This window comes from Aulonocara sp. 'chitande type north' Nkhata Bay, linkage group LG15, assembly GCF_057382095.1.
Source record: "Aulonocara sp. 'chitande type north' Nkhata Bay isolate Kocher_YH1m ecotype deep benthic linkage group LG15, A_spYH_male_GT1.1, whole genome shotgun sequence".
NCBI classification, from domain to species: domain Eukaryota; kingdom Metazoa; phylum Chordata; class Actinopteri; order Cichliformes; family Cichlidae; genus Aulonocara; species Aulonocara sp. 'chitande type north' Nkhata Bay.
This window is the reverse complement of record NC_141358.1, coordinates 22,829,315-22,854,734: the sequence shown is the minus strand read 5'-3', so window position 1 is coordinate 22,854,734 and position 25,420 is coordinate 22,829,315. Positions and strand designations below refer to the sequence as shown.

The window sequence follows — 25,420 nt, the reverse complement described above, 5'->3', positions numbered from 1 at the left end:
TCTGTGGTGTCCTTCCTCTGAAGACGGGTGGGGTTAAGGCTGTGTGTGTGAGAACATACTGAACGTAGCTCTGAAGAACAGCCACCAGGCGGCCCCCTGTTGGCCCTGAGCAGAGTCCGAACAGACGCTCCAGGCAGGAAACCAGGACTTCAACAGGGTGGCCTTAAGCTCAGATCCAGAATCGTTGGGTCAGATGCAGGATGTTACAACCACACCCCATCCCCTCCTCCTCTTCTCCCCCCTCCCACCCGCCCCCTCCCATTACCCCATTTGTCAATTCTCCTAGACCTCCTTCCATCAACACCACTACCACCACCTCCTCTTTGTAAGCTCCTGTTTTATTGGATGGCTGCTCACTCTGTGGCCAATCAGGAGCACTCCTCCCCGATGCGCTGGCATGAACGGCCCACCTTGCGGTCCAGCTTCACCATCTTGAGGACGGCCTCCTCACGTCCGCGGCCCAGATGGTCGAACAGACAGTCGTGTTGCTCGGGTAGACGGTGGAGCATGCAGAAAACGTAGCCTGGGAGGCAAACAGAGAAGCTGGTGAGGCAGGAAGTGACCCCAATACACATTATTTAATTTTACTTTGCCAAGCTTATTGTTAAACAAGAACATTGGGAAGAGGTCTCTTTTCCTAGTTTCTAAAGCAGGTCTGTGCTATTTTCTTTATACAATTTTAAGAGGATGAATGTGCATTACCTGTAATTTGTACATGTGAGTGATTCTGATATAGTTATAGTTTTCCCACATTATTTATATGCAAACATTTGACAAAGATGCCATAAGCCAATGACCATCTTAGCTTATACAGTGACATGCGTCTCAAAGATGATACTGACCACAGCGACAGGATCCCAGTTCCTGCTGCACCAGCTCTAGTTTGGTTTGGCAGCGATAGCAGCGCCGACGGTTCTTCTGCTTGGGCGTCCCGCGGGCCTCTTCGCCACTCCCTTCTTTCTCTTCTGTCCGTGGTCGTTTCTCTGGTGTGGCCTCGCTCTCCGAGCCAGAGGCTGGAAACAAACACCAGGGTTAAAGATTTAGCGCTCAACCTGTCAAAGGTCGTGCAGCGCTAGAAGGCAAGAGGAAGAGGTGGTACCTGATTCTCGTGGACGTTTTGTGGGCGTGCAGAGTGTGCCTTGGGCTGTTTCTGTGGACGACACACCTACAGGTGGAGGAATAAAAGGCGAGTGAGACACGATGTGGAATGACCTCCTTCCTTTAACATCCACTCCGAGGAAAGAAAACCTACGATTGTACTGTGTACCATGCTTAAAATAAAAACAACTTCATCATTTGAAATTGAAGCTGAAATGTCAATACTTAAACTATTAGTCATTACATTATTATATAGATGTTCTAACATTTTTCAGCAGGCCATATATTCACTTCATCCAAACCAGCTTGACCTTTTCAAAAGCCATTAAATGTCAAAACAAATGAAATGAACATTTCAAGGATTTTTAAATGTGATTTTTAAGCAACCAAAACAATATTTTACAAATGATACAAAACAAAGATGTATGTATGGAAAGGTGCATTTTAAGCGCTTAATAGTGAGTTTAGGAACGATTCTGTACATCACCTCAGCATCAAACAGCAGACAGATACAGTTACCAGCAAACTCAGTCAAGCGAAAGGTGGGTAAAAATTTAGTTAATGTGCTGGTGGAGAGACTTTGATTGGAGACCAACAGGAAAACTAATACTGAAGTTTGTCACATGGTAAGAAACATGACTCCAGATGAAAGCAAGTATAACTCTACAACTTAGAAATGTGTTAAGAACAACATTTATCTATATTCCCTACTGCTTATGCGAGTCTGGGTCATAGGAGCAGTAGTCTCAAGCCACCGCCTTTAGCTCTCTGAGGTGTTCCTGAGACAGCTGAGGGATATAATCACTTCAACATGTCCCGACTCTGCCAGGAGAATCTGCTCCTGGTTGGGTATGTCTGAAACCATTTACCTAGGAGACCTCCAGGAGACATCCTAATCAGAGGCCCAAAACATCTCAATTAGCCGTTTTTGATGCAGAAGAGCAACTCTACTTTGAACCCCTTTCTTATATTTAAGCAGGAGCCCAGACAGCATTCAGAGTACGCTCGTTTCTGTCCCAAAGCATCCAAAAAAAGATTTAAAAAGTAGCAATTTACAAAATAGATTATATTAAGTAATTATTGTTGACAATCTGCTATAGACCAAGACACACTAATCATCCACAACATTGAATCCACTAACCTATGATGTGAATAAACGTATTATTCTGTTATAATGCAACAATCTACTGGGGAAAACTTGGTTCTTGATCTTTATTAATAGTCTTTCCACCCTTGTACGTACAGTTTCCCCACTTCTAATACTCTGTGACGGCAGAATCTACCCCAGCAAGGAAAAGAGCTCTGATACACAGCAGAAACTGCTCAAAGAACATGATGAAGAGCCTAAAGTGTTGACCTGATCGGATTAAACATGCATGAAATGCATCTGATCAAGAAATCTATAGATCACCACAACTGTCAAAAACAAAGCGCTCTGGCTAACGTCCCTACAGGTCACCCCTAGAAGGGAACAGCTGACATCCATAAGGCAGGTGATTTTAATGTTGTGGTTGATGTAGCATAGGATCTGGTCATACAGATCTGAACAGTCAGAGGCTTTTGCAGAGAACTGTGTTTTCTACTCGAGATTGAAGTTTTCCTTGTACCATGTGCCGCTTTGTACTAGAGAATTACTACTGTTGCCTTTTCTATGTTTTAAAAGCAAAACCCACAGACAGATTCATCCAGTACTTATTTAAAGACCGAAAAGGCTGCACAGCAGCATTTATGCCTGCACAAACTGTTCCAAACCACAGAGACATCATACTGCTTCATCTACAAAGAATGACATTTAACGTAGTCTTGAGGTCCACGATAGTTGAGAAAATTCCTACATGAGGGATTTTATGAGCTCTGCAATGAACTTCATATTTCATTATGTTCCTTTGTTTCAGTGCTGCACTCCTGTGTCAGCCATGTTCTGCATCTTCCTGTGCTTGACAAAGAAAAAGAACAGTCAGTCCAGACTATCATCACTGCCACAAACAGCTTGCTCTGCATCCATCAATTCTTTGAGAAAGACTTTACCGTTAAATTGAGCAAAAGTTTCAGTCTACTGTGACCATTAACCTTTTGCTTCCACATTGTTAGGAAAGTTTGCTCTCCTGAAAGTCAGTTTTTAAAAACAGAACAGGGTGAGTGTTAAGTCATTGGCTGACCAGGCTTACCTTCCCTTGTGCTGGAAAACACAGGTAAGGGCTCTTCAGCTGACAGTTGCTCGGAGCTTGAGGGCGGCAACAATGATAGGGATTGGCTACTGCTACTGCTCATCTCGCTACTGAAAACTGGCGATTGGCTACTCCCGGTGCTTTGGATGGGCTTGGGGGTGCATTCTTCGACTGGCTGCTTCTTTTGGACGTCTGTGGTCAAGGACAGAGAGTGAGGGAGTAGACAGGAATGTTAAAAAAAAAAAAAAAAAGAAGAAGAGAAAAGAAGAGGACAGGGAAAATACAAACAGTGGGAGGGACAGGAAAAAAAATAAATAAGAGGAGATAGGACATTGTGTCAAACAGACAACTCTAGACTTATGGAGTGTGGTATAGGCACTGTGCACCCCAGATCTCCCGTTATAACATCTGTAAAAGGTTTCATGTAGCTGAAAAATACATCGAAATTAGTGTATAAGAGTTATCAGGCAATTTAACAGCGATATGTGGGAGGTACATATTTAAACTAAAACCATCAAGTCAACCTAAAGACAAAAAAGAAAACATTTGGTGAAACAGTGAGTTAGTCCTCCGCCCTGACAGAGCTCTCATATGTTATTATCTTCTGCCTGACCATTTCCTTTGGTATCCCAGTTTTTCCTGTCTGTCAAACTATAATGCATCGGCTGTTTGGTAAATATAACTGTGAGCAGAGTTTCCCTAACATCATGTTCCAGAGTGCCTCAGTGTTTATGGCTCTCTCCTCCCATTACACCTATAACTTTTAGCAGTGACTTGAAAATGGAGCGTCCACTGAATTCAGCAATCATCTGACTCTTTCCTTATCAGTACATTTGAGGAAAGTCAATAACAGCTGACGGTCAGCTGCTTTAAGGATCTGCATTTACACTGTAGATGGAAACACATCTAAATTAAATTACCAGCAAACAGACAAAACTCTAGGAAATGATTTCATCCCAAAAAGTCAATTACACGATTACTTGAAACAGCCCAGTGCACTGATTAAAAGGCATCTTGTAAAAACTGTGCTCAAATTAATATTCTGGCTTTTTAACATGCCACGCTGTATTTGTAACAAATAGTTGCCACCATTAAAAAAAAAAAAAAAAAAAAAAAAAAAAAAAAAAACCCAACAAAAACAACATATTAAACTTTCTTTCATCAGCAATAATTTACTGAATACCTTCCAAAGCATTCAACATTGGTGCCATCTATGCCTCTATTTTCCTTCTATGGTAATCTTTGATAAGCAGCTTCCACCATTGTTGCATATTGTTTTATTTTATGGTTGATTAATCTGCATATTCACAGATTAACCAACAATCAAAATAATCACTGGTTGCAGCATGCGCCATCTCCATCTCTCTGCGACTGATCATTTCATGACTACCATGTGTGTATAAAAATAAAATAAAATAGAACTTTAACCTTAAAAAAAAACAAAAAAAAAAACAGCCTGAATGAAAGTACAAACCATCTCTAAACTCCATTACCATGTGGCTATCAGTTAACTTTACCAAGTGAAATGTGACTCAGTGAGACAAAGATAAAAATCACCTTGCACGCCTGAGCTGGTTCTTGTCTTTATTCCACCACCACCCTCTCCCCGCAGGGGAAGGTGTGGGAGGCCAGCCTAGATTTTACTTTTACCTCCACATGTGGGCTAACCCACTTCTGCTCAGCCTCCATACTTGTGTGTATCAAGTCTATTCTAAGCATTACTGCTGTCTGTGATGCTAGGTCCTCACTGTCTACCATGCTACCATGCTCACTGGTTGCTATGACCACCGACAGGGCTGCGGATCACCTTCAACCCTCATCCACCTGAACCAGACTGGAGAAGTCATTGGGACAGCTTAATTCATACAATGACATTTTCAAACTTTAACTGGGCATTTTTCTCTTGTGCAATTATCATGCTGGAGAAAAATGAAACTTTCTATGTTTTAGAAAGCTTCCAAGCAAAACAGTAAATGCAGTAACCAGAGAAACAGACAAAGATAAGTCTGTTTCCCGAATCTGCCCTCAGAGAACAGCTACCATCTTCCCAGCAAATTAAGAAGATTTTATGGAATCTCATCATCCTTTATGGAAGCAATTATCTCCTAACTTTCACCGTTTTCCTCCAAATGGCAAATACATAATTTTGGAGTGAGGCGCTTTATGGGTTCTTTCGTTTTCTGAGAATGACTTCTTAGCATTATTGACATTCCTAACTGAAATCTGCTGGCACACCTAGCCTCAAGCTGCTGCTAGCAGTGTGTCAGGCTGTCACTGAGAATGCCTCTGCACGCCAAGAGAAAATGAACATCCAATAGTTTCAGCCATTTATATGTGAGAAGTAAGCAGCTGCAAGTAACTCTCAAAGACAAAGACACACCCAGGAGCACCAGGGGGTGCTGAAATGCATCCATCCGTGCATGGGTATGGGGATTTGAATCTCTGTAGTATAGACTGTTAACTCTGTAGTCAAGCAACAACAGCACAGGTGAAACTCTGGAGGCAACTGATGTTAAAAATGACATAGGTAATAAGCCTTTTCAGTTAACAGGCCTTATACACCAATGCAACTTTAAATCATTTATCGTTTTAACCATTACTACAAACTGAAACCCAGAGAGGCACAGAAACAACACTGCGATTGGCTTTGAGTACCTGCTGTGGGGGCAAAGGAATTTTTTTTTTTTTTTTTGACAACGAACATATTGGGCGATTGTGGCTCAAGAGTTGGCAGTTCACCTTGTAATCGGAAGGTTGCCGGTTCGAGCCCCGGCTTGGACAGTCTCGGTCGTTGTGTCCTTGGGCAAGACACTTCACCCGTTGACTACTGGTGGTGGTCAGAGGGCCCGGTGGCGCCAGTGTCCGGCAGCCTCGCTTCTGTCAGTGCGCCCCAGGGCTACAATGTAGCTTGCCATCACCAGTGTGTGAGAATGGGTGGATGACTGGTTGTGTAAAGCGCTTTGGGGTCCTTAGGGACTAGTAAAGCGCTATACAAATACAGGCCATTTATTGAGCCAGCCACAACTTCATTGGACAAAACATCACAACATTCGAGTGAAAGACCACGCGTGTCCTGTGGCCACATTTACAGACAAAACAACCAAAGTGAACATCAGAAGCAACAGAATAGCTATCAGTTCTGTCTCTTTTGTACAGCTTCCAGCTGGCTTGTACTGACGGACAAAGAAGTCTGGCTCATTCTCCAAGTAGAGTTCCTACTTTCGTGCATGTAAGCAAGAATGCAAAGTAGCACCACTTTAAATCTTTTATATTTCGAGAAAAGTCACGCAGTTGGCAAACATTCAGTAAACTGAGGGATGTTGTTGGCTGCTGAAAGATGTCAGGTACCCAAGGTGTAACAGGACCCATTTGTGTCCTGTGCCTCCTTTGCTATTGAATGATATCCAAATGAAAACCCAGTGTTGTTTATTTCCCCCCACAAGACAAATACTGTGCATTTAGAAGTGACTTACCAGCAAAACATTTGGAGCATAAGTTCATTGTTTTACTGGACCTGGAAAGACAAGAGAGATAATGTCAGTTTTTAACCTCCGCAGACCTGCTGTTTGTTTCCACACATTTCAACCATCTATAGTTCAACTTTATGTGTAAAAGAAGAAACAATGTCAAATTACTAAATGTGAATTTAATGGGAGTCATCTATATATAAACATCTTTTCCTCCAACAGGTTAATACCTGTATTTACTGCAGAGTAGGTGAACATAAATGTGGAAGAATAATACCACTCTGAATTTTTCAACATCTCAGATAAAAATTATGTCATATCCAGCTCATTAAATCTATGATCTTTCATAATCTCCTCCAAGGCTTAATCTCAGGATTTTAGAAATTGGGCCTTGGCTTCGAGGTAAGACTGAAAGAAAAGGGAGAAAATTGATAAGCAGACGGTTGCTGCACAAGAGGAGCACATGGCTGGAAGAGGGGATATTCTTCCCCACTGTTAAGCTATTGTTGCTGATGAATCTTCTGTCACTCCCTTGATTGTTTCAGCATTACTAGTTTCCTGCAAGCTGCAAGCAGAGAGACAAACATTTCATCTTAAAGGCAAATTACGCCCATCTGGTTTTACGTACTCGAGTAGATTTCAGTCGATCTTTCTGTAGTCAAAAAGGGAAAAAACTATGCTACAAATTAGGGCTGCACGATTTTGCATAAAATGAGAATCACGATTTTTTGGCTTAGAATTGAGATCACGATTCTCTCACGATTTTCTTTTCCAGTATAAATATTTATTGCACTTATTAACTGCACATCAACTTCGTAACAGTTGAGACTGAACATAAAAACAATAAATAAACATAAAAACAACAAAAAAGGAAGAGTGAGCGCTTGTTTTCATGCAGATTACGTCCCAGATCAAAATGCGGTACAATCGTCGTCTTTTTTTTTTTTTTTTTTTAATCGTTGTCATTTGGAAATGAGATCGCACATAAGTATGAATCGAGATCGCGATTTTCTAACGATTAATCGTGCAGCCCTACTACAAATTCACTAATATTTGGTTCAAGTTCAACAATAGGTAACCTGCTGTTACAATGCTCAAACCCCCATTTGAATTTGCAAACTGTGCATATATTGTCAACCTAAACTTCAACCTTCATTTGCTGTTGCATGCCTCAAAGAACGGCTGAGACTGACAGCACGGGTGGCTGTAGCTCAGGTGGCAGAGCAGGTCAGCCACTAATCAGAAGGTCGGTGGTTCGATCTCAAATATCCTTAGGCAAGATACTAACCCCATGTTTGCCTACTGGTGGTGGTCAGAGGGCCCAGTGACGCCAGTGTCCGGCAGCCTCGCCTCTGTCAGTGCGCCCCAGGGCAGCTGTGGCTACAATGTAGCTTGCCATTGCCAGTGTGTGAATGTGTGTGTGAATGATTGAATGTAGTGTAAAGCATTTGTTCTTTGCCTTTCATCTTTTTGATGGCTGCATAGTAACAGCCTAACTAAGAACTTTCAACAAAAACACAAAAGTGATTTTACAAGCTTTTGCCATGAATAGTCAAGATTTGAATAGACAGAGAAAACATTCTTACAGAGTTTAAAGTGACCTAGATGTGACCTTAAGGTTTTTTCATTGCAAGTCCATTCAGAAGACAATGAACAGTTTTAAAACTAGTCATTTGAATCTTTTCTTGGCAATTGGTAAGACCTTTGCCACAGGTGTGTCTTTCCCTCACCTTCTGGGCTTCTCTCCAATGTCCATACCACCACAATGTCTTTGTTCTCAGCCATTTCTGTTCACACCGAGTTCTCTCAATGGTACACAAGCTGGAACTTGGTGGGGTATTCATATCATTGTTCCTACAGGAGCTAGGTGACTAATACAGAAGGACAAGCCTGCACAGACTGTTTATACTGAAAGCAAAGAGGTGAATGATAGTACCAGACAAATTCAGTCGCTCTAAGCCAAACAAAAAACAAAAAACAAAAACAAAATGCAATTTTGAGACAATTTTAATATTGTCATCTAGTCTTTAATAATACTTAAATCACTAAAAGCCTGAAATTTTCCAAATAAGATGGCTTCTTTTTTCTTTGCTACATAAACCACACAGGATAAAACAAGTCTTCTACAGACAAAATATACTTCATTATGCTCCCAGGTGATGCTTCAAGGTGGAGACAAGATGGGAAAGCTTGATTATGTCAGCACAAAGGTGCCACAACCAAGTCAAATATTTTGTTTAGGTCCTCAAAACGCAACTTGTTCATCTGATAGCAGCACGCAGAGTAGGAAAAAACAAACAGACTGATAACTATTCCGTCATTTTGAATCCAAGAACAAGGCTTTACTCAAAGAAAGTATTTTTAAATCGATTACCTCATCCTCTTAAATCCTGTTGCTCATAAGAAGTGATCAACCTGTACATTAGCTACTCTGAAGTATCCACAAATTAAAGAAAATTAAAAGCAATGTTTGAAATGATTAAAACTAATGTCATCCAGGCTGCACTTTAGCTGTAACATATCTTGGTTGCAGTTAATCATTGCTAATCAAAAGGTATTCTCATCAAAACTCAGTGTGAGATAGGTTTGTCTGCAGTTACAACCAATAATAGCTCATTTAATGCCATTATTAATGATTTATTTTTATTATTAACTGAAGTTACTTAGCATGTTTTACTGAGCTTACTACTGGACTTTATAAACTCATGGAGCCAACCTGTGCAAACAGGTGATTTCCATTGAATAGCATCGCCTTATCTCAAAGAAGTAATCAATGAAATCACTTGTGGTTTGACTTTTATTTGCTCAAGTTAGTGCAGGTTTGGACCCAAAATTAACCGATGCCTTTAAACCCTGATGAGCTGACATCTTAAAGGACACATTGGTATGAATAATATTGGCAAACCTGCATCAAAGTGCAGTATTTGTATTTCGGTAGTTTAGTTCCTGGTCTTAATTATCATTTTACCTTATTTATATATTTGTTTTATGGACTTATAATGAATGCCAAAATGTTGTTTCCTGGAATAGTGTTGCTCTCAGCTCTCATTTAATTTTATTACTCCCCTGTTTATTACCTTTAACTTTTTAAAAACCATTTTACTGTCCTCTTATTGGTTTTAATAACCACTTTATTAAATATCTGTTTCTTCTGTGGATTTAACATGTACATTTTTAGCCTTTTTTAAATTGTATTATTGTTGCTTTTGCTTGTTTTTAAATCAATAGTCGCATTTCATAATATTTTATTACTTTGTCTGCTTACATTTGTCTATTGATTTAGTTTTATATCATCTATGTAGTGCTGTGCTACAGACTCTGTAGTAGCTTAAGCAGTATATTGTGCAACCGACTGGAACCAAGTCAGTCTTGCACTAGTTAATTATTCAGATATTTTTTGTTTTGTTTTTGTTTCTTTGGGGCTGAGGGACACCAAAAAGAAAGAAAGAAAAAAAAAGAATTTAAACAATGTAAATATCATCAGTACTGACAAGGTGAAGGTTTGCACCCCATATTTTTAGTAAGATGTAAAATCCTGCAAATAGTTGAATAAAACCTTGAAATCGTTTCACGAAGCCTTGGCTTTTAGGGACATGTGCTGAGAGACAGCAGATTCCCACCCCCCCAGACCAGGTGTTATTCTGAGCTGAGGCAGGCTGGGGCCATAATCACACAAGGCTGCCATTCATGTCACCTGACATTGACAGGTGGGTTACTGCCACCTCCAGTTTGCTTTCTGGACAGCAGAAAACGAAGCAGCTGGGGAAGATGGGCTGGTTATCAAATGTCAATTCATAAGACTATGTTCTGTATTGATATTTGCCTCAAAGCAAGTGAAGACAGGAACAAGAAATTATCAATGCGTTTAATGAGAAATAAGCAGTCACTTCTTATGGTTACTACTAAATACATTTAAAAAGGTTAGTCATTTTTCCTATGGGGTAACACAGGCGAGATCAGTGAATCACATCCGGTATGCAACACACATCCACCTCTTGACAAGAGCGAATGTAAAGAGGGGCGTAAAATAAACGACAAAATAAGTTTAACAACACATTTAAATCTTAAGGTTTAAGAAAAGTAGCGTGTTAAATATTTAAATCCAGCTTTCCTTTGAAGTCGTAGACGAAAACAGGACAGGTTTAAAAGGAACCTGCTGGCAATAAATCATTTTCTATGTCGGGTACGTCATCTCCTGGCTTCAAAAATAGCCCTAAAAACGGTAAAGCACGGTCGGAAAATAACAACCGGCACTACAGGAGACGACAAAGAGTGTGAGAGCTCTAAAAAGGGGGTAAATTAAGCTAGTTTTCAAGCTAGGAGGTTATTTATTAGCCAACTTCCCAACCCCCCACCCTCGGCCTGTACAACAGAACAACAACAATGGGTTTGGACTAGTTGAACCCGTTTAGCACATTTCATCCGGATTTACTTTTCAGTTCAAGATAGCGGGTTTAATCCGGTTTCTATCAGGTTTAACACTTACCCCCAAAATCCGCAGGGACACCTGGGAGGTAGAGTCGGAGGTTTGCTTCGTTCACTAGTGTCTCCCATGACTTCCAACACACACACAAACACAGGCACCCACACGCGCGCGCACCCACACACACGCACACACAAAAAGCCGATAAGGAAACGCGAGGCTGGGGATGAGTCCGGGGCCTGGTCGTTCAATGAGAAAAAGCCTTCAACGCTCAAATTACACAAAACGATAGCTGTCCAATTCCTCCGAAAGTCCACACATGGGTAAAAAATAAATAAATATCGCGTCGGCAAACTCGCTTCAGCCACAAAAAGCCTTCCGTTAAGTCAAAGGAAACGGCTTAGTTTGAACTGGAATAATTGAACAGCACTCAAAGCAATCAGCTGGATGTTCGGACTTTACGACCGACAAACGACTGTAGGGGGGCGTTCCGGTGTTTCAGTCGACACCAAAAAGCTTAAAATGAACACCGCCCGTCCACCTATACGAATAAAACACAATTATGGCGACGTTAAATGTGTGGGAGGGTGCGAAAAAATAAAAAATAAATAGACTGAGCAAGGCCTTCCCCTCTTGACAGTTGAGGACCACCCCTATTCACACGTCGCTGGTATGAAGTATGCTAGGCCGGAAACGCGTCCATCAAACCAGAAATGTCAATATTGGCCAACGAAATGATGGTAAAACAGTATGAACTAACACCGCTTCTACACGGAAAACATCCAGAATAAACACATATGCCAACATTTCTGAGTCGCCGTGTTTACTTTTCTCTATAATCCTGAGTGTTAGTATTGGAAAGGCAAGTGTACAGCGAGTACTGTACAGTAAGAGTAAGCCATAGATGTACTATAGAGTAAAGCAAAACAATGAAGCTATGGACTAAAGCAATAACAACACGTTTTAAAACTACAGATAACACTCTATATATTGTGAATTGTCTTTTCAGTATTTGAAAATGTGGATTGTTATATTTAAAAACATTTATAAGGGAATAAGTGAAATAGCAAAGTAAAAGCAAATTTTATTCAAGAACTTCATGAAGGTAGCATCAGCATGAGATGCCTTAAAAACATAATTTCTTTACTGTATTGTTTTTTACTGTTAAATGCAGTTAAAGATTGCATTTACTGAAAATCATCCCCAATATATAGTGCACTGTGCAAAAGTCTTGAGCAACCTTCATTTCTTTATAACTGCCTTCTACGGAGTTACCTCTATTTTTAGGTGGTCTTGAGCAATATTTCTCCAGGATTTCTGAGGTCTTTCAAAGTTTTTCTTTGGGCATTGCCTGCTTCTGCACTCAGTCCAGTCCTCGCACCTGACAAATTTAAAAGGAATGTTTTGTTTCTGTTTTTTCAAGCTTAACACCAACCCATGACTCATTAAAACACAATGACTCTCTAGAGATGACAACATAGCAAAGAACCAGTTTGAAATTTTATCATTATCATACTAGCAACCTGTTGCACTAGTGTCACTCATGGCTGTCGCAAAGACACATCAGAATTTCCCATTTCTTTAGATGAATCTACAACAAAGAAACAAGGAAAATTTTGAGATATATATATATAACAAAAAAAAACACCCAGCACGCCCCTGCGGGCGGTTTATCCTTCAAGCTCGGGTCCTCTACCAGAGGCCTGGGAGCTTGAGGGTCGTGCGCAGTATCTTAGCTGTTCCCAGGACTGCGCTCTTCTGGACAGAGATCTCCGATGTTATTCCCGGGATCTGCTGGAGCCACTCGCCTAGCTTGGGAGTCACCGCACCTAGTGCTCCGATTACCACGGGGACCACCGTTACCTTCACCCTCCACATCCTCTCGAGCTCTTCTCTGAGCCCTTGGTATTTCTCCAGCTTCTCGTGTTCCTTCTTCCTGATATTGCTGTCATTCGGAACCGCTACATCGATCACTACGGCCATCTTCTTCTGTTTGTCTACCACCACTATGTCCGGTTGGTTAGCCACCACCATTTTGTCCGTCTGTATCTGGAAGTCCCACAGGATCTTAGCTCGGTCATTCTCCACCACCCTTGGGGGCATCTCCCATTTTGACCTCGGGACTTCCAGGTTATACTCGGCACAGATGTTCCTGTACACTATGCCGGCCACTTGGTTATGGCGTTCCATGTATGCCTTGCCTGCTAGCATCTTGCACCCTGCTGTTATGTGCTGGATTGTCTCTGGGGCATCTTTACACAGCCTGCACCTGGGGTCTTGCCTGGTGTGATAGACCCCAGCCTCTATGGATCTTGTGCTCAGAGCTTGTTCTTGTGCTGCCATGATTAGTGCCTCTGTGCTGTCTTTCAGTCCAGCTTTGTCCAGCCACTGGTAGGATTTCTGGATATCAGCCACCTCCTCTATCTGCCGGTGGTACATACCGTGCAGGGGCCTGTCCTTCCATGATGGTTCCTTGTCTCCCTCCTCTTTCTTGGGTTTCTGCTGCCTGAGGTATTCACTGAGCACTCGGTCAGTTGGGGCCATCTTCCTAATGTATTCTTGGATGTTCGTTGTCTCATCCTGGACTGTGGTGCTGACACTCACCAGTCCCCGGCCCCCTTCCTTCCGCTTAGCGTACAGCCTCAGGGTGCTGGATTTGGGGTGAAACCCTCCATGCATGGTAAGGAGCTTTCTTGTCTTTATGTCAGTGGCTTCTATCTCCTCCTTTGGCCAGCCTATTACCCCAGCAGGGTACCTGATCACGGGCAGGGCGTACGTGTTGATGGCCCGGATCTTGTTCTTACCATTCAGCTGACTCCTCAGGACTTGCCTGACCCTCTGCAGGTACTTGGTGGTTGCAGCTTTTCTAGCGGCCTCTTCATGGTTCCCATTCGCCTGTGGGATCCCCAAGTACTTGTAACTGTCCTCTATGTCTGCAATGTTGCCTTCTGGTAGTTCAATCCCCTCAGTTCTGACTACCTTCCCTCTCTTTGTTACCATCCGACTACACTTCTCCAGTCCGAACGACATTCCAATGTCATTGCTGTATAGCCTGGTAGTGTGGATCAGTGAATCGATGTCTCGTTCACTCTTGGCATACAGCTTGATGTCATCCATGTACAGGAGGTGGCTGACAACTGCTCCGTTCTGTAGTCGGTATCCGTAGCCAGTCTTGTTAATGATCTCACTGAGGGGGTTCAGGCCTATGCAGAACAGCAGTGGGGACAGAGCATCTCCTTGGTAGATCCCGCACTTGATGGTGACTTGTGCTATGGGCTTGGAGTTGGCCTCTAGTGTTGTACGCCACATCCCCATTGAGTTCCTGATGAAGGCTCTTAGGGTCCCATTGATCTTGTACAATTCTAGGCATTCCAGTATCCAGCTGTGGGGCATTAAAGCCTCATCAGAGACATTATCTGTTGAAGGGCTGTTGTCAAGAAACCATTGCTAGGGATGGGAAATGGAAAAAAGGCTGAGGTATGCCATATTATACAAGCCTTATGGAGTGACGGAAGGTCAGGAGAGAGTTACAACATTATCTATTAAATTATCTACTACCCCCTATGTAAAACATAGGGGAAAGTCTGTCATGGCTTGGGGCTGCATTTCAGCCAGTGGTGATATTATCAAAACTGATGAAATTCTAAACGCAGAAAAATATGGTCAGAATTTGATCCATGTAATATCACCTGGAAAACAACTGATTGACTCCACTTTTCAGCATGACAATGATCCCAATCAGTGATGGGATGGCCTTCCCAGAGCCCAGACCTCAGTGTATGATCATCTTGACAGAGAACAGAACGGAAAGAAGAACTTTCAATGTCCCCCCAAAAGCCAAGAGAATTTTCTTGAAGACTTAAAGAAATTACAAGAAAGCTGCCTAAGAGAGTTCAGGATGTGTTAAAGAATAAATATTAGACACACCAAATATTGACTTTAATGCTGGTTAGAACTGTACAAACTACGTTTTTACCTTATATTGCTTTATTTCCTACTTTCATAGCAAAATAAACAAATGAGGGGTGTCTCAAGACTTTGTACTGTTTCACAGTAGTGTATATACTGGTTAGTAACCGAGTCTGTGGTCCTACGAGCTGTAAAAACTCCTTGGATGCAAGTTTCCTACCTGCTGGAATAAACAGTGCAACTTTTCTCACTATGAAAAACAAGACAATAAAACTTTTGATTTTCAAAACATGACATTTTAAAAAGTTTTATGACAATAACATCTTCATAGGCAGCCGTACACATTAACACTGCCCACAAAGCTGGTGGGGCATCAGTGCCCGGCCCATTAATGTTACACGATTATCAATCAGCACCATTTGGTGTGTAACAAAAGCTCTCAATACTTAAAACCAAAGGTGGACTTATTGTATTGCTTGAATCAAAGAGCTTCACTGTGTGTAACAGCAGCGATTCTGACTAGCAGGTGTGTGTGTCACCCTCTTACAGAAACAAAAATCAACAAACAACATCGGCTTTTTTTGTTGTTTTTGTTTTTCGTAATCACATTTTTAACAGGCATTGAACACGAGGCAGTGAGATGCAGTCACACATTGATGGTGAAAATAAGTAAAAGTACACATAAAGTTAGATAAGGTATGGAGAGTACAACCTGAACAAAGCCCTATTTTTGTTCTCTAGTTATTAAGGAAGACTTATCAAACTAATGGGTAGTTGTCTTAAATGTATTGGGATGGTTAAAGAAAGCTTACAGAAACATCAGTGAGTCACCTAAGGTAGATAGGTATTTCAGGTTATGTAACAGCAAACAAAGGGTTTCCAACAAATGATTTTTTTTCTTCTTTTTAAATAACGTAAAAGTGCAACATCAGGACACAAAGAAAACACAGCACTGACACTTCATTAAAAAAAATGCAAAAAGAACTGAAATCAAAAACAACCCAGAACCACAAAGATTTTAAATTAATTTAACATAAACAGCAAGATACCAAATCCAGCACTCCAGTACTCTACTTCAGTCAGAAGACCCAAGCTACAACCCTTATTTCTGTATACTTGAGTAAAATAAAGTGCAGATGGAAGCTGCTCATGTGTCTACAGTATAAAGTTAAACTTCAGCAGCCCAAGTGCAGCCAAATTTGGTCCTCTAAGTCCCATTTCCCCCCCAAGCTAATTGATTTCCCTAATCGTGTGTGTGCGCCAACCTATTCAAGTGCTTAAAATATTAAATTAAGACACTCAGTTAAATCTTGGTTCGTTTTAGTGAGATCATTATTGAGGTATGAATTTTAGCTATAAAAAGAAAAAAAAAAGAAAAAAAAAAGAGAAAAGGTCACACTGCAAAGTTTAGATTGGGTGTCAAAGCCTGCTATCAAATACTCCACAGCTATTACTTAATATGCAGATAGATAATTGGATTAAATGCCATTTGGATAGAAATGTCACCTAATGCATTAGCTCGACAGCTTTGGCAGACCTTTGAACTATTTACTTCCAAAGTTTGAAAAATACTCAACTTCTACTCTGTTAGTTGTGATGGTATGAAAAGTGAGTAGAGTCAGTTTAAGACAGTTTCTTAAAAAAATAGCTTAACAACAGTACTTTCATTATTAATCGTACGATTAATGCATAAAATTCAAATACCACCCCCTCACCATGGACTTACTGCTCTTTGATAATACAGTATAAACATGTTTCAGTGTGTGCCTAACCTTTAGAGAAAGATTTCACCTTCATATTTTTTTTAAAGGATAAAACTTGAGTCTTAGTTCCTAAAAAGTACCTTCATATAAACGCAGGAGATATGATATCTAATGTTGAGCTTCAAAACTGGGAAGACTGGAGCCCTAAATGCTGTTGCTACCAATACACCAGTCTCTAATGTTGCACATATGACAGACGGACTATGGATTATGACAAAGACGATCGCCTTAGCAGTGTTGTTGTAGCAGTGCTGTCTGAACAATGAAGGCTGTGCAAAATGGCGTTCTGAGGTCCCCCCCGCCCACCACTCTCCTTCCTCTCAACATCTTCCAATAAGGGGACGTTCTTAATGATGGGAAGAGGAAGAGGATGAGGAGGAAGAGGGCTGGGTGGGCAGCAGGCTGTGTGTGCGTGAAGGTCGTTGAGGTCGCTGCTGCTGTTGCTGCTGCGTAGTAGCTCCAGAATCAGAAGAATCCAAACCCGGGCTGCCTTCACTGACCTCGGTGTCCAGCTGGGCCGGACACTCAAAGTGCACGCAGTGGAACACCTGCAGAAAGATCAGGGTTAAATATGTAAAGGAGAAATCGATACACAAATGACTGTTTATCTCAGATACTGGACAAAAGTTAGTCTAATATAATAGATCATTATGGGAGTGACAATTAGCCACTGTGAGTTAACCCCTTTGATTGTTTTTGGTTTTGTTTTTTTAAACCATCACCCGGCTCATTTTACAATTACAAAATGAAAACAGTTTCAGAAAAAATTGAAAATGAGCTTTATGGGCAGGAGTGCACATAAGTGGTCCACAGGTGCAACCACTTTTCTGAGAATATGCGCTTCTTTTCCGGTTCGGACTCCTTTTGACAAAGCAATTACTTTGGAACACCAAAGTAATTGCTTAAAGGAGCTTCTTCGACATCTTTAAGACCTCTAAACAAATGTCTGTCCTCCTCCAGAAAATCTTATGTACGCAAATGCGCGTTGCAACTTCTTATCTGGTACGCATCTTTTATTTTGACAGCGAATGCACACCTGCGGACCACTTATGTGCACTCCTGTTTATGAGGATATTTGTTTTATGGAAGCAGCACAAAGCACTCATAAGGTACTGCTGTCTGAACAAAGACAGAAAAATCAGCTCCACCTACATGTTACCATGTGCAATTCACGTTACTGTAACTCCTCAACCTTTGGGCTGGAGAGAAAATTCAAATAGTTCCTCGTGTAGGTGGCCTGTATGGTACTTGGGTTATAAAGGGTTAATCATTCAATTCTGGCTGTTTCTCAGATGTTATGGGGCCACCCGCTACTTGCCAGATCTTCAGCCCCATCAGATCGCAGCATCCCTCTCTCTCTCTTTGTGACATGACGAGATAAAGAACCAATGGCCACGCTAACCAACACGACTCTGCGGTGCCCACATCCATAAAATGGACGGAAAGCTGTGTCCAAGTAAACTGGCACATAACCACCCAACTCAATGTCTAACTGTTTTCTGTAAAGGTGTGAGGATGTTAACTATCGAGGAAGAAGGCCACCGCTGCTAGCATTGCGAAGTTCGCCACACTCGACAAACTTGTGGGGGCGACGTCTGTATCAAAGGCAGAATCTGACTTTGGGAGGAAATCATTAACAGTTTCAACTGGCTCAAAAACACACAAAGAACATTAGCAGACAGTGTTTAACCTCAACTATTGGAATGTGCTAAATGTGGATCTTTTTTTGTCTTTAAATAACATGTATATTAAGTCATAATTTTTTTACACGGTTCAAGAGGAATTTTCTGTTCTTGTTTCTTTACTAACTTAGCTGATTGTAACAGCTACTTTAGCCACCCAGTGATTTTTGAAAAGTACTCTCTGTACAATTACTTGATTAAGCACAACTTATCAAAAGTTTGTTACAATGTAAAAAGAACTTTCAGCTCCTCTAAAGCTAAAGCATTCGAACAAAGAGACAGACGAATGAACACAGACGACCATTTCAAACCATGTTTTCACCTCATTAGCGGTGTTATGAGTCCCAACAATACGGATGAAGGAAGCAGGCTGCTTATCAAACTTCAGTGTCTGCCATGATCTGTAAGAGAAAGCAATTAAAAACAAACAAAAGAAAGATCCTGATTTATCTCTGGTTATTATCAAAGTTTCCAGAGAAGACCCTGAAAATTTTCTATGGACCTCAGGATCTGCTTCATAAGTGTTTGTCAATAACTTTTCATTTATGAATGTTCACATTCGGCTTAGAAGAGCAGCACCTACTTACACACGGATCTTCTGAAAATGAAAATAATCAAGAGTTCCAGGATTAGAAATAGATCTTTATAAGTATTTATTCTCAGACAAAGATGGAATCCAGATGGTTCAAGGTGACTATAATCAGACAGGCCTTTGAAAAGTGATTGTGAACACACAAATCAGCAAGTTTCTCTGCTGGGGTCGAGTTCACGGATTAGTCAAATTATGTAACAAGGAAAAAATTAATAGCAATCAAGAGTTTGTATTGAAAATAGTATTTGGAACAGGTAACACTGAGGTCTTAAAAGGCCTCTCGTTAAAGACTTCAGGTACATTTATTTAAACAGAGGCCGACTGCGGATCCTTCTTTCAATAATGCAGATTAAGCATGTTCTTTAAAGCCTTCATTTATTATAAAATAAAAGGCTCTGATTCCATTTTTAACCATTAAAGACACTGGAAGAGCATCGGTAGCTTAAGGTGTGATTCAGAAAGTAAGAAAAGAAGAAGTGAACCACTTACCGACAAGCTACCCTGGTGCGGTCAATCACTTTTGTCCACTGCTGTTGGTTGGTGGAAACTTCAATGTAGTAACTGTAGGAGCGCTCATCGCAGTCCCACAGCAGCAGCCTGAACACATTTGTCTGTGTTAATGCTATTTTACCACAGATTTTTAAATGACTCCAATGATAAGAAGCTGTTGTTAATAACTTATAGATATTAGGTACAGTACATGCAGAATAAAATTCTCCAGCTCTGATCTCTCCAACAATTATTTATTTTTCTTGTATACGATTCAACAGAAAAGCTTAAATAAAAGTTTGTCACTGGATGGAAACAAACACTTTATTGTAGCTGTGATGGAAATGTTTGATTTATTACAAGTAACACAATAATGACTTCATCACAGCTGCTGAGATTTGAACTCAAAGCTAGTGCACACTCACCTCAGTGATCCGATAGAATAGGGCTGAGCTAGCTGGATGACGATGGCCCCAGAGCCCAGCTGATGACAAGTGTATCCCGAGTCCCAGTCGTAGTTGCGGGTGTCACCGTTGAGCAAGGCATTTCTGCTGCGACTCACACCCTCGATGACGCTAGCGCAGGCAGCTATAGTGGCCACATTCTCATTGGGCACTGCAGACATTACGAGCAGGGTTAAAGGCTTAAATTACAAACATGAAACCCTTTCTATCTACACAAAGACACTGCAAACTACACATGCAGTGCAGACTGTCAGTATTTTGCTGCTTACCCACAAGCCCGTTCTCCAGGGTGAAAGAGCGGTTGGTGAACATGCATTCAAAAGCCACGAGGTGGAAGACCTTGTTGACCGTGTTGTGTGTTCCTACAATACGAACATATCTGAAACACACAGGAAATAAATGAATGACTACATGAATAACAGGTTATATCTAAAAATCTTCAGATAAGCACAAGTACACTGACACTTTTTATTGCCTCTTATGTTTTTAACACCGCTTTAATTTTATTAATGCTCATCATCTGATTCCAGTGAATTTTATTGTATTTTATATTAATGAGACAGTTTTCCATCCAAATGCCTTTCTCTACAGTGAAGCGCATTTAGTACAATTTGGATTTTGTGAAGAGGAACAAAACTTCTTACAACATGGCCATGTAACACAAGAACACAAATATTAACACAAGCATTTGTTTTACAAAGTACCAATTAAATAAACATTCTTTTGACAACTCAGTTTCAGGTTTCTCTTTAGGTGGTGATATCAATTTCAAACAAGCATATCACTATACTTACTTATATTTTCACTTTTATGGTGAATTTAAGACGATTAGAGAAAGAATGATGGTGTAATTCCCATTACTGGCAAGTTTTAGTCATATCTTCTGACATCCATTTGAATGTTTTGGCTCTATTATCTTTAAAAGGCATGGCAACACATTACTCAAAATCAGGAGTGTCAGGAACTTCACGTCAGTGTGTCTGGGAAGGACAGACCAGCTACTGGCAACAACACTATTTGAACTCAGCCAGCTCGAGAGGTATGCAAAAATACTTATGCTTCTGTCATCACACGGGCAAACAAGGCGGTTTGTACAAATTAACTAACTGTAGCAACCCAAATACACACCCTAATTGTACACGAGATTAAGGCAAGTCATGACAGAGCACAAATAAGCCCCTTGTGCAAAGCCAAAAAGATGGCAAAAATGGGATGGGATTTTATAGCTTAGGCCAGGGATTAATAAGCACTGGTATAACTGGAAGCCATATGATTTTGGTTTGGTTTACCTGCAAACCCGGGGTGCGAAGTACAGATTCTGCCACGAGCGGCAGAGATACTTGGAGTGGTCAACAACACGCACCCAGTCCAGCTCATCCATTGACACCTCGATGTAGTATGAGTAAGACCTGTAACAGTCATACAGGACACTAAGTATACAAAGCACCTCAGATTTAAGAGGGAGGTTAAAAATACAAGTGCATAAGAAATGAGTTTGACTCTATAATGTGCTTTAAAATACACATTTTGGTCTTTTTTTTTTTATTAAGAAGCAGCACGTCTTATGTAGTCAGCTCTAATTGGCCCACACTCTGCTTGGACCTTTTTATCGTTTGTTTTATCAGGATGAGCAGAGAATATTTTACCGGCTGTCTCTGTCCCACAGCAGCAGGCGGATGTGGTTAATGATGGACGGTTGGCCCAGTTTGACCTGAATCCCAGCTCGGCCGTCCTCTTCGATCGGGTGTCTGGAGAAGCCATGGTCCAGGTCGTAGTTCTGGGTGTCGCCGTCGAGCAGCGCTGACTTCAGCTCTCCTTTCACTACCTGAGCTCCGTATTTCATGGTGGCGATGTTCTCCTCAGGGACTGAAAACCAAGATTTGACACCATGAACGAAAGCACAAATTAATGCTTTCAAGAAGCAGATAAAAAACAAAAAATATTCACACATTACAGTTTTTAACTGCAGCTTGATGTGAACGCTAATCAAACAAAGGACAAAGAAGACTGACTGAGCATTCCCCGGTAGTTGAGGTCCATATTGCGGCTTTCAGACCGGGCCTTAATGGCGTCCAGCAGGTCATCTGGGCTCACGAGGCTAGACGGTCGCACCACATTCAGCATCTCGGTCAGAGTCATGAGGGGCAGCCGCACTGCAGACATCACCTCGTAAGTGTGCTCGCCATCCTCATGCTGCCGGCACCAGCGGCACAACGCTTGGAAGATCTCCTTCTCACTGGCAGCAAATGAGTCCCTCCTGACCACAGTCAGCAAAGCATTCTGCAGACACAGGTAATAAATTATTCAAGGGAAGGAAAACACACCAGAAAATTCACAAAATGTAGTGCTTATAGCTTATCTTGTTTAACCACATTTTATATTACTGTAATGGCTTTTTTTTTAATTTAATCTGTAAAAAAGTAACTAAATTAAAACCTAACTGCCTTTAAGAAGATTCGAGGGGGTAATTCACCATCATGTGTGACCTTTCTGGGCTAAATTATGACATCACTGTGTAAAAGAGAACAAAGTGTGGCAGAATAATATAATAAAATTAATGAATATAGTTTTTTTTTTCTTCAAACTAAAATACAAGATGGTTAAAAACAGATAGAAGGCAGCTTAGTACTCATTTTACAATCAGACTGGTCAAAGAACAAAAACCAGGAAGATCAGAAGCCCTTTGATTATTTATTATGTGAATGATTTTAATAACACTGATTTTCAGGACTGCAACTTTCTTCTGTTTTAGGGTTCTGATGGACGCAGGAGTCTACATGTCTCTTTAGGGTTAAATAAAAAAAAGAAGGTTTAAGCCTTTAACAAAATCCTTTTTTTAACTGATAACTTATTTGATTTTACTTTTCTCAGCCACACACACTTCATTGTTATCCCTGCATATAACATATATAGCTGTTTTTATGTGAAAGTGACAACACTTTTCACTTAATATTTTATTACTGATACATGACTGATACAAGACTTGGATCCATACCAAAATAATAAATCACAATTAAAAATTAATAATTCATTTAAGATCACTTATGTATACCTTTCAGATATCTATAAAAATACATTTTTAACCTATGCAGAAGTCCTGCTTAGATAACAGTTGCCATTTGCTGAGCAGTGTTGACTGTCTTTTGTAGCTTCTGCTAACTACCACTAGAGGTCACTGCATCTACATTTTTAACAGAAATAAAGACTAACACAAGAATGAAATAATACCAAAACCTACTACAATTCTTCTTCCATCACTCTTACCTTGGAGAGCGTGAGGAAACCTTCAGAATTTAGCACTTCAGGTGCGTGTCTGTCCATGTAAGTACAGCAGGCTGCAGTGAGCGCGCTCAGAGAGTACAAGCTGGCCACGTCAAACACCAGACAGACATTGTTGGTATGCAGGATGGTGCGGAGGAAGTCAGATGTGGAATCCTCCAAAGGCTGGAGCCCGTAGCGGTGAGCCAAGCCCAGGAAGTCCAGTAGCACCTCTTCCCGGGCAGAACTGAGGCTGGCCCGGCCCGTGTACAGGTAGTTCAACAGCATTGAAAAGGCTTCAGCCCGAGTCTCCTCCAAACACACCTCCGCCTGCGGTTGTGACTCTTTCATCCCACCGTATAGCAGGGCCCTAAAAGGAGGCAGAATATGCAAAAGTTTACATTTTTGTTTTTTATTATTTTTTGCCATGAATAAAACCACGCAAAAAACAAAAGATCTAAATTCTGCTCATTGAATGAGATGCACTTTAGACAGATTAGATAGTCCTTTACACCAGCAGGATTCGATGGCAGTAGGGAACATAAGGTCTCTAGTTAAAAAACAGGAATGAGTTGTGGAACTAGTAAGAGATCAAAGTGACAATCGGGAGTGGAGTATGTTATGCTACACCCAGACCACAGTCCCACCATGCACAGTGTCAATAAGATCACAAGGACCACAAAAACATGGAAAAAGATGCCAGTGAGGCCCCAAGAAAGATGACTTGGACAATCAACCACTGTTGAACAGGCATTGTTCAGTGGAAAACATATTTCACACCTTATACAAGGTGGAAAAGCAAAAATAAAGTGATGCTACAGAGGATTAAAAAAGGTATATTTTGTATTAGACAGATTTGGGAAAGGAAGCTTTTGAATAATTTAGTCATTTTAAAAAAATTAAAGATATTTTTTTCCAACTAGGAGTTTGAAAAAACTTGGTGTTGTAAAATGATCAACAGGGTGAAACAACGCTGCGCTGTCTTTTTTTTCTTTTCTTTTTTAAAAAATTGCCAGTTTGTCATCGTAACGTGAGTTTTTTTCGGTTAAAATTAGTATTTATGTTACTCACTATCAGGTGTTTCAGGACTGGAATTAAAAAAGGCGCCAACCTCTGGCTAAGAGGCATTTAACTTTACCTGAAGTAGTGACAGCGAGCTGCCAGGATGACCCTGTGCGCTGGGAAGCGCTTTCCCTCCACGATGAAGGTGACATCGCTGTACTCCTCTCCGAGCACCAGGGCTCCGAGCTGCTCCGACAGCAGGTGGATGTGGTCGATTTCCGACACGGAGGCCAGTGGACGCAGAGGGTGACTGTTGCTCATGGTCGACGGCTGTCAGAGTTACATCTGGCACAGGAATGCACACGTTAAAACGAAAGCAAAACAGGCAGTGACGGAAAAAAATTAACCTTATGTTAGCTGAAGGTAAATGCTAACTGGAATGCACTGAAGGAAAATGGCTTCTGTAATCAAACACCGCTGACGTCAAATCTCATATTTTTAAAGTGTACGTTAAAAACACTCAGTCAGCAAAGTAAAACGACAGCAGTGAAAATACGATGTGAATAAACAGCTAGCTCGGCTGTGTTGTTTACAGCCGCTGGTGTCGCGGATATTTGACGCCTCGACTAATCGTTAGCTCGAAGCTAATTAATGTCTCTTTTCTCGCTTTAATCTGTGTTATAAACTTACTGAACAGCAACCATTAACTCCGGTATTGAGATAAAGTCGATCTCAAACACACAGTCGTTGTTATTTTTTCCAAAATGCAGGAAAAAATCAGCCGTTAACCCCCTAGCTCTTCCAACATTACACCAGCGGAAACCTCTTCGGGGGCAAAGGAAGAAACATCCGGTTCAGTTAAGATAGTTTCAAAATAAAGGCTCCCAACAAAGCGTGTGTATCATCACATTTAATAGTTTTATTTTCATATACTTGACAGTTACATTTTTAAACATTTTATTTAAAAAAACGTATTGAAAAACAAAAATCATGAGATCATACTGTACATGCATAAACACACTCAGAAAACATAAACATAAATACTGAAACATAAAAGATGCAAACTTCTAAGGAAAAAAGGAAAATAAAATTAACAATGTCAATC

General features: G+C 40.9%; 2 protein-coding genes across 2 annotated transcripts; both read right to left on the bottom strand.

Moving 5' to 3' along the window:
- Positions 1–260: 260 nt before the first annotated feature.
- Positions 261–11,756, bottom strand: zfand3 (zinc finger, AN1-type domain 3). The gene is made up of 6 exons (XM_086265025.1): positions 11,220–11,756; positions 6,740–6,780; positions 3,267–3,458; positions 1,100–1,165; positions 843–1,013; positions 261–523 (listed from the first exon to the last, which is right to left on the bottom strand). The coding sequence occupies exons 1-6, from the start codon at positions 11,285–11,287 to the stop codon at positions 369–371; spliced, it is 693 nt and encodes a 230-aa protein (XP_086121151.1). The 5' UTR covers positions 11,288–11,756; the 3' UTR covers positions 261–368.
- Positions 11,757–15,099: 3,343 nt separating this feature from the next.
- Positions 15,100–25,159, bottom strand: btbd9 (BTB (POZ) domain containing 9). The gene is made up of 11 exons (XM_086265024.1): positions 25,006–25,159; positions 24,452–24,660; positions 23,320–23,683; positions 22,068–22,335; positions 21,702–21,921; positions 21,345–21,464; positions 20,325–20,434; positions 20,017–20,206; positions 19,592–19,699; positions 18,833–18,911; positions 15,100–17,376 (listed from the first exon to the last, which is right to left on the bottom strand). Exons 2-11 carry the CDS (start codon positions 24,634–24,636, stop codon positions 17,176–17,178), a joined length of 1,845 nt encoding a protein of 614 aa, XP_086121150.1. The 5' UTR covers positions 24,637–24,660; positions 25,006–25,159; the 3' UTR covers positions 15,100–17,175.
- Positions 25,160–25,420: the final 261 nt, after the last annotated feature.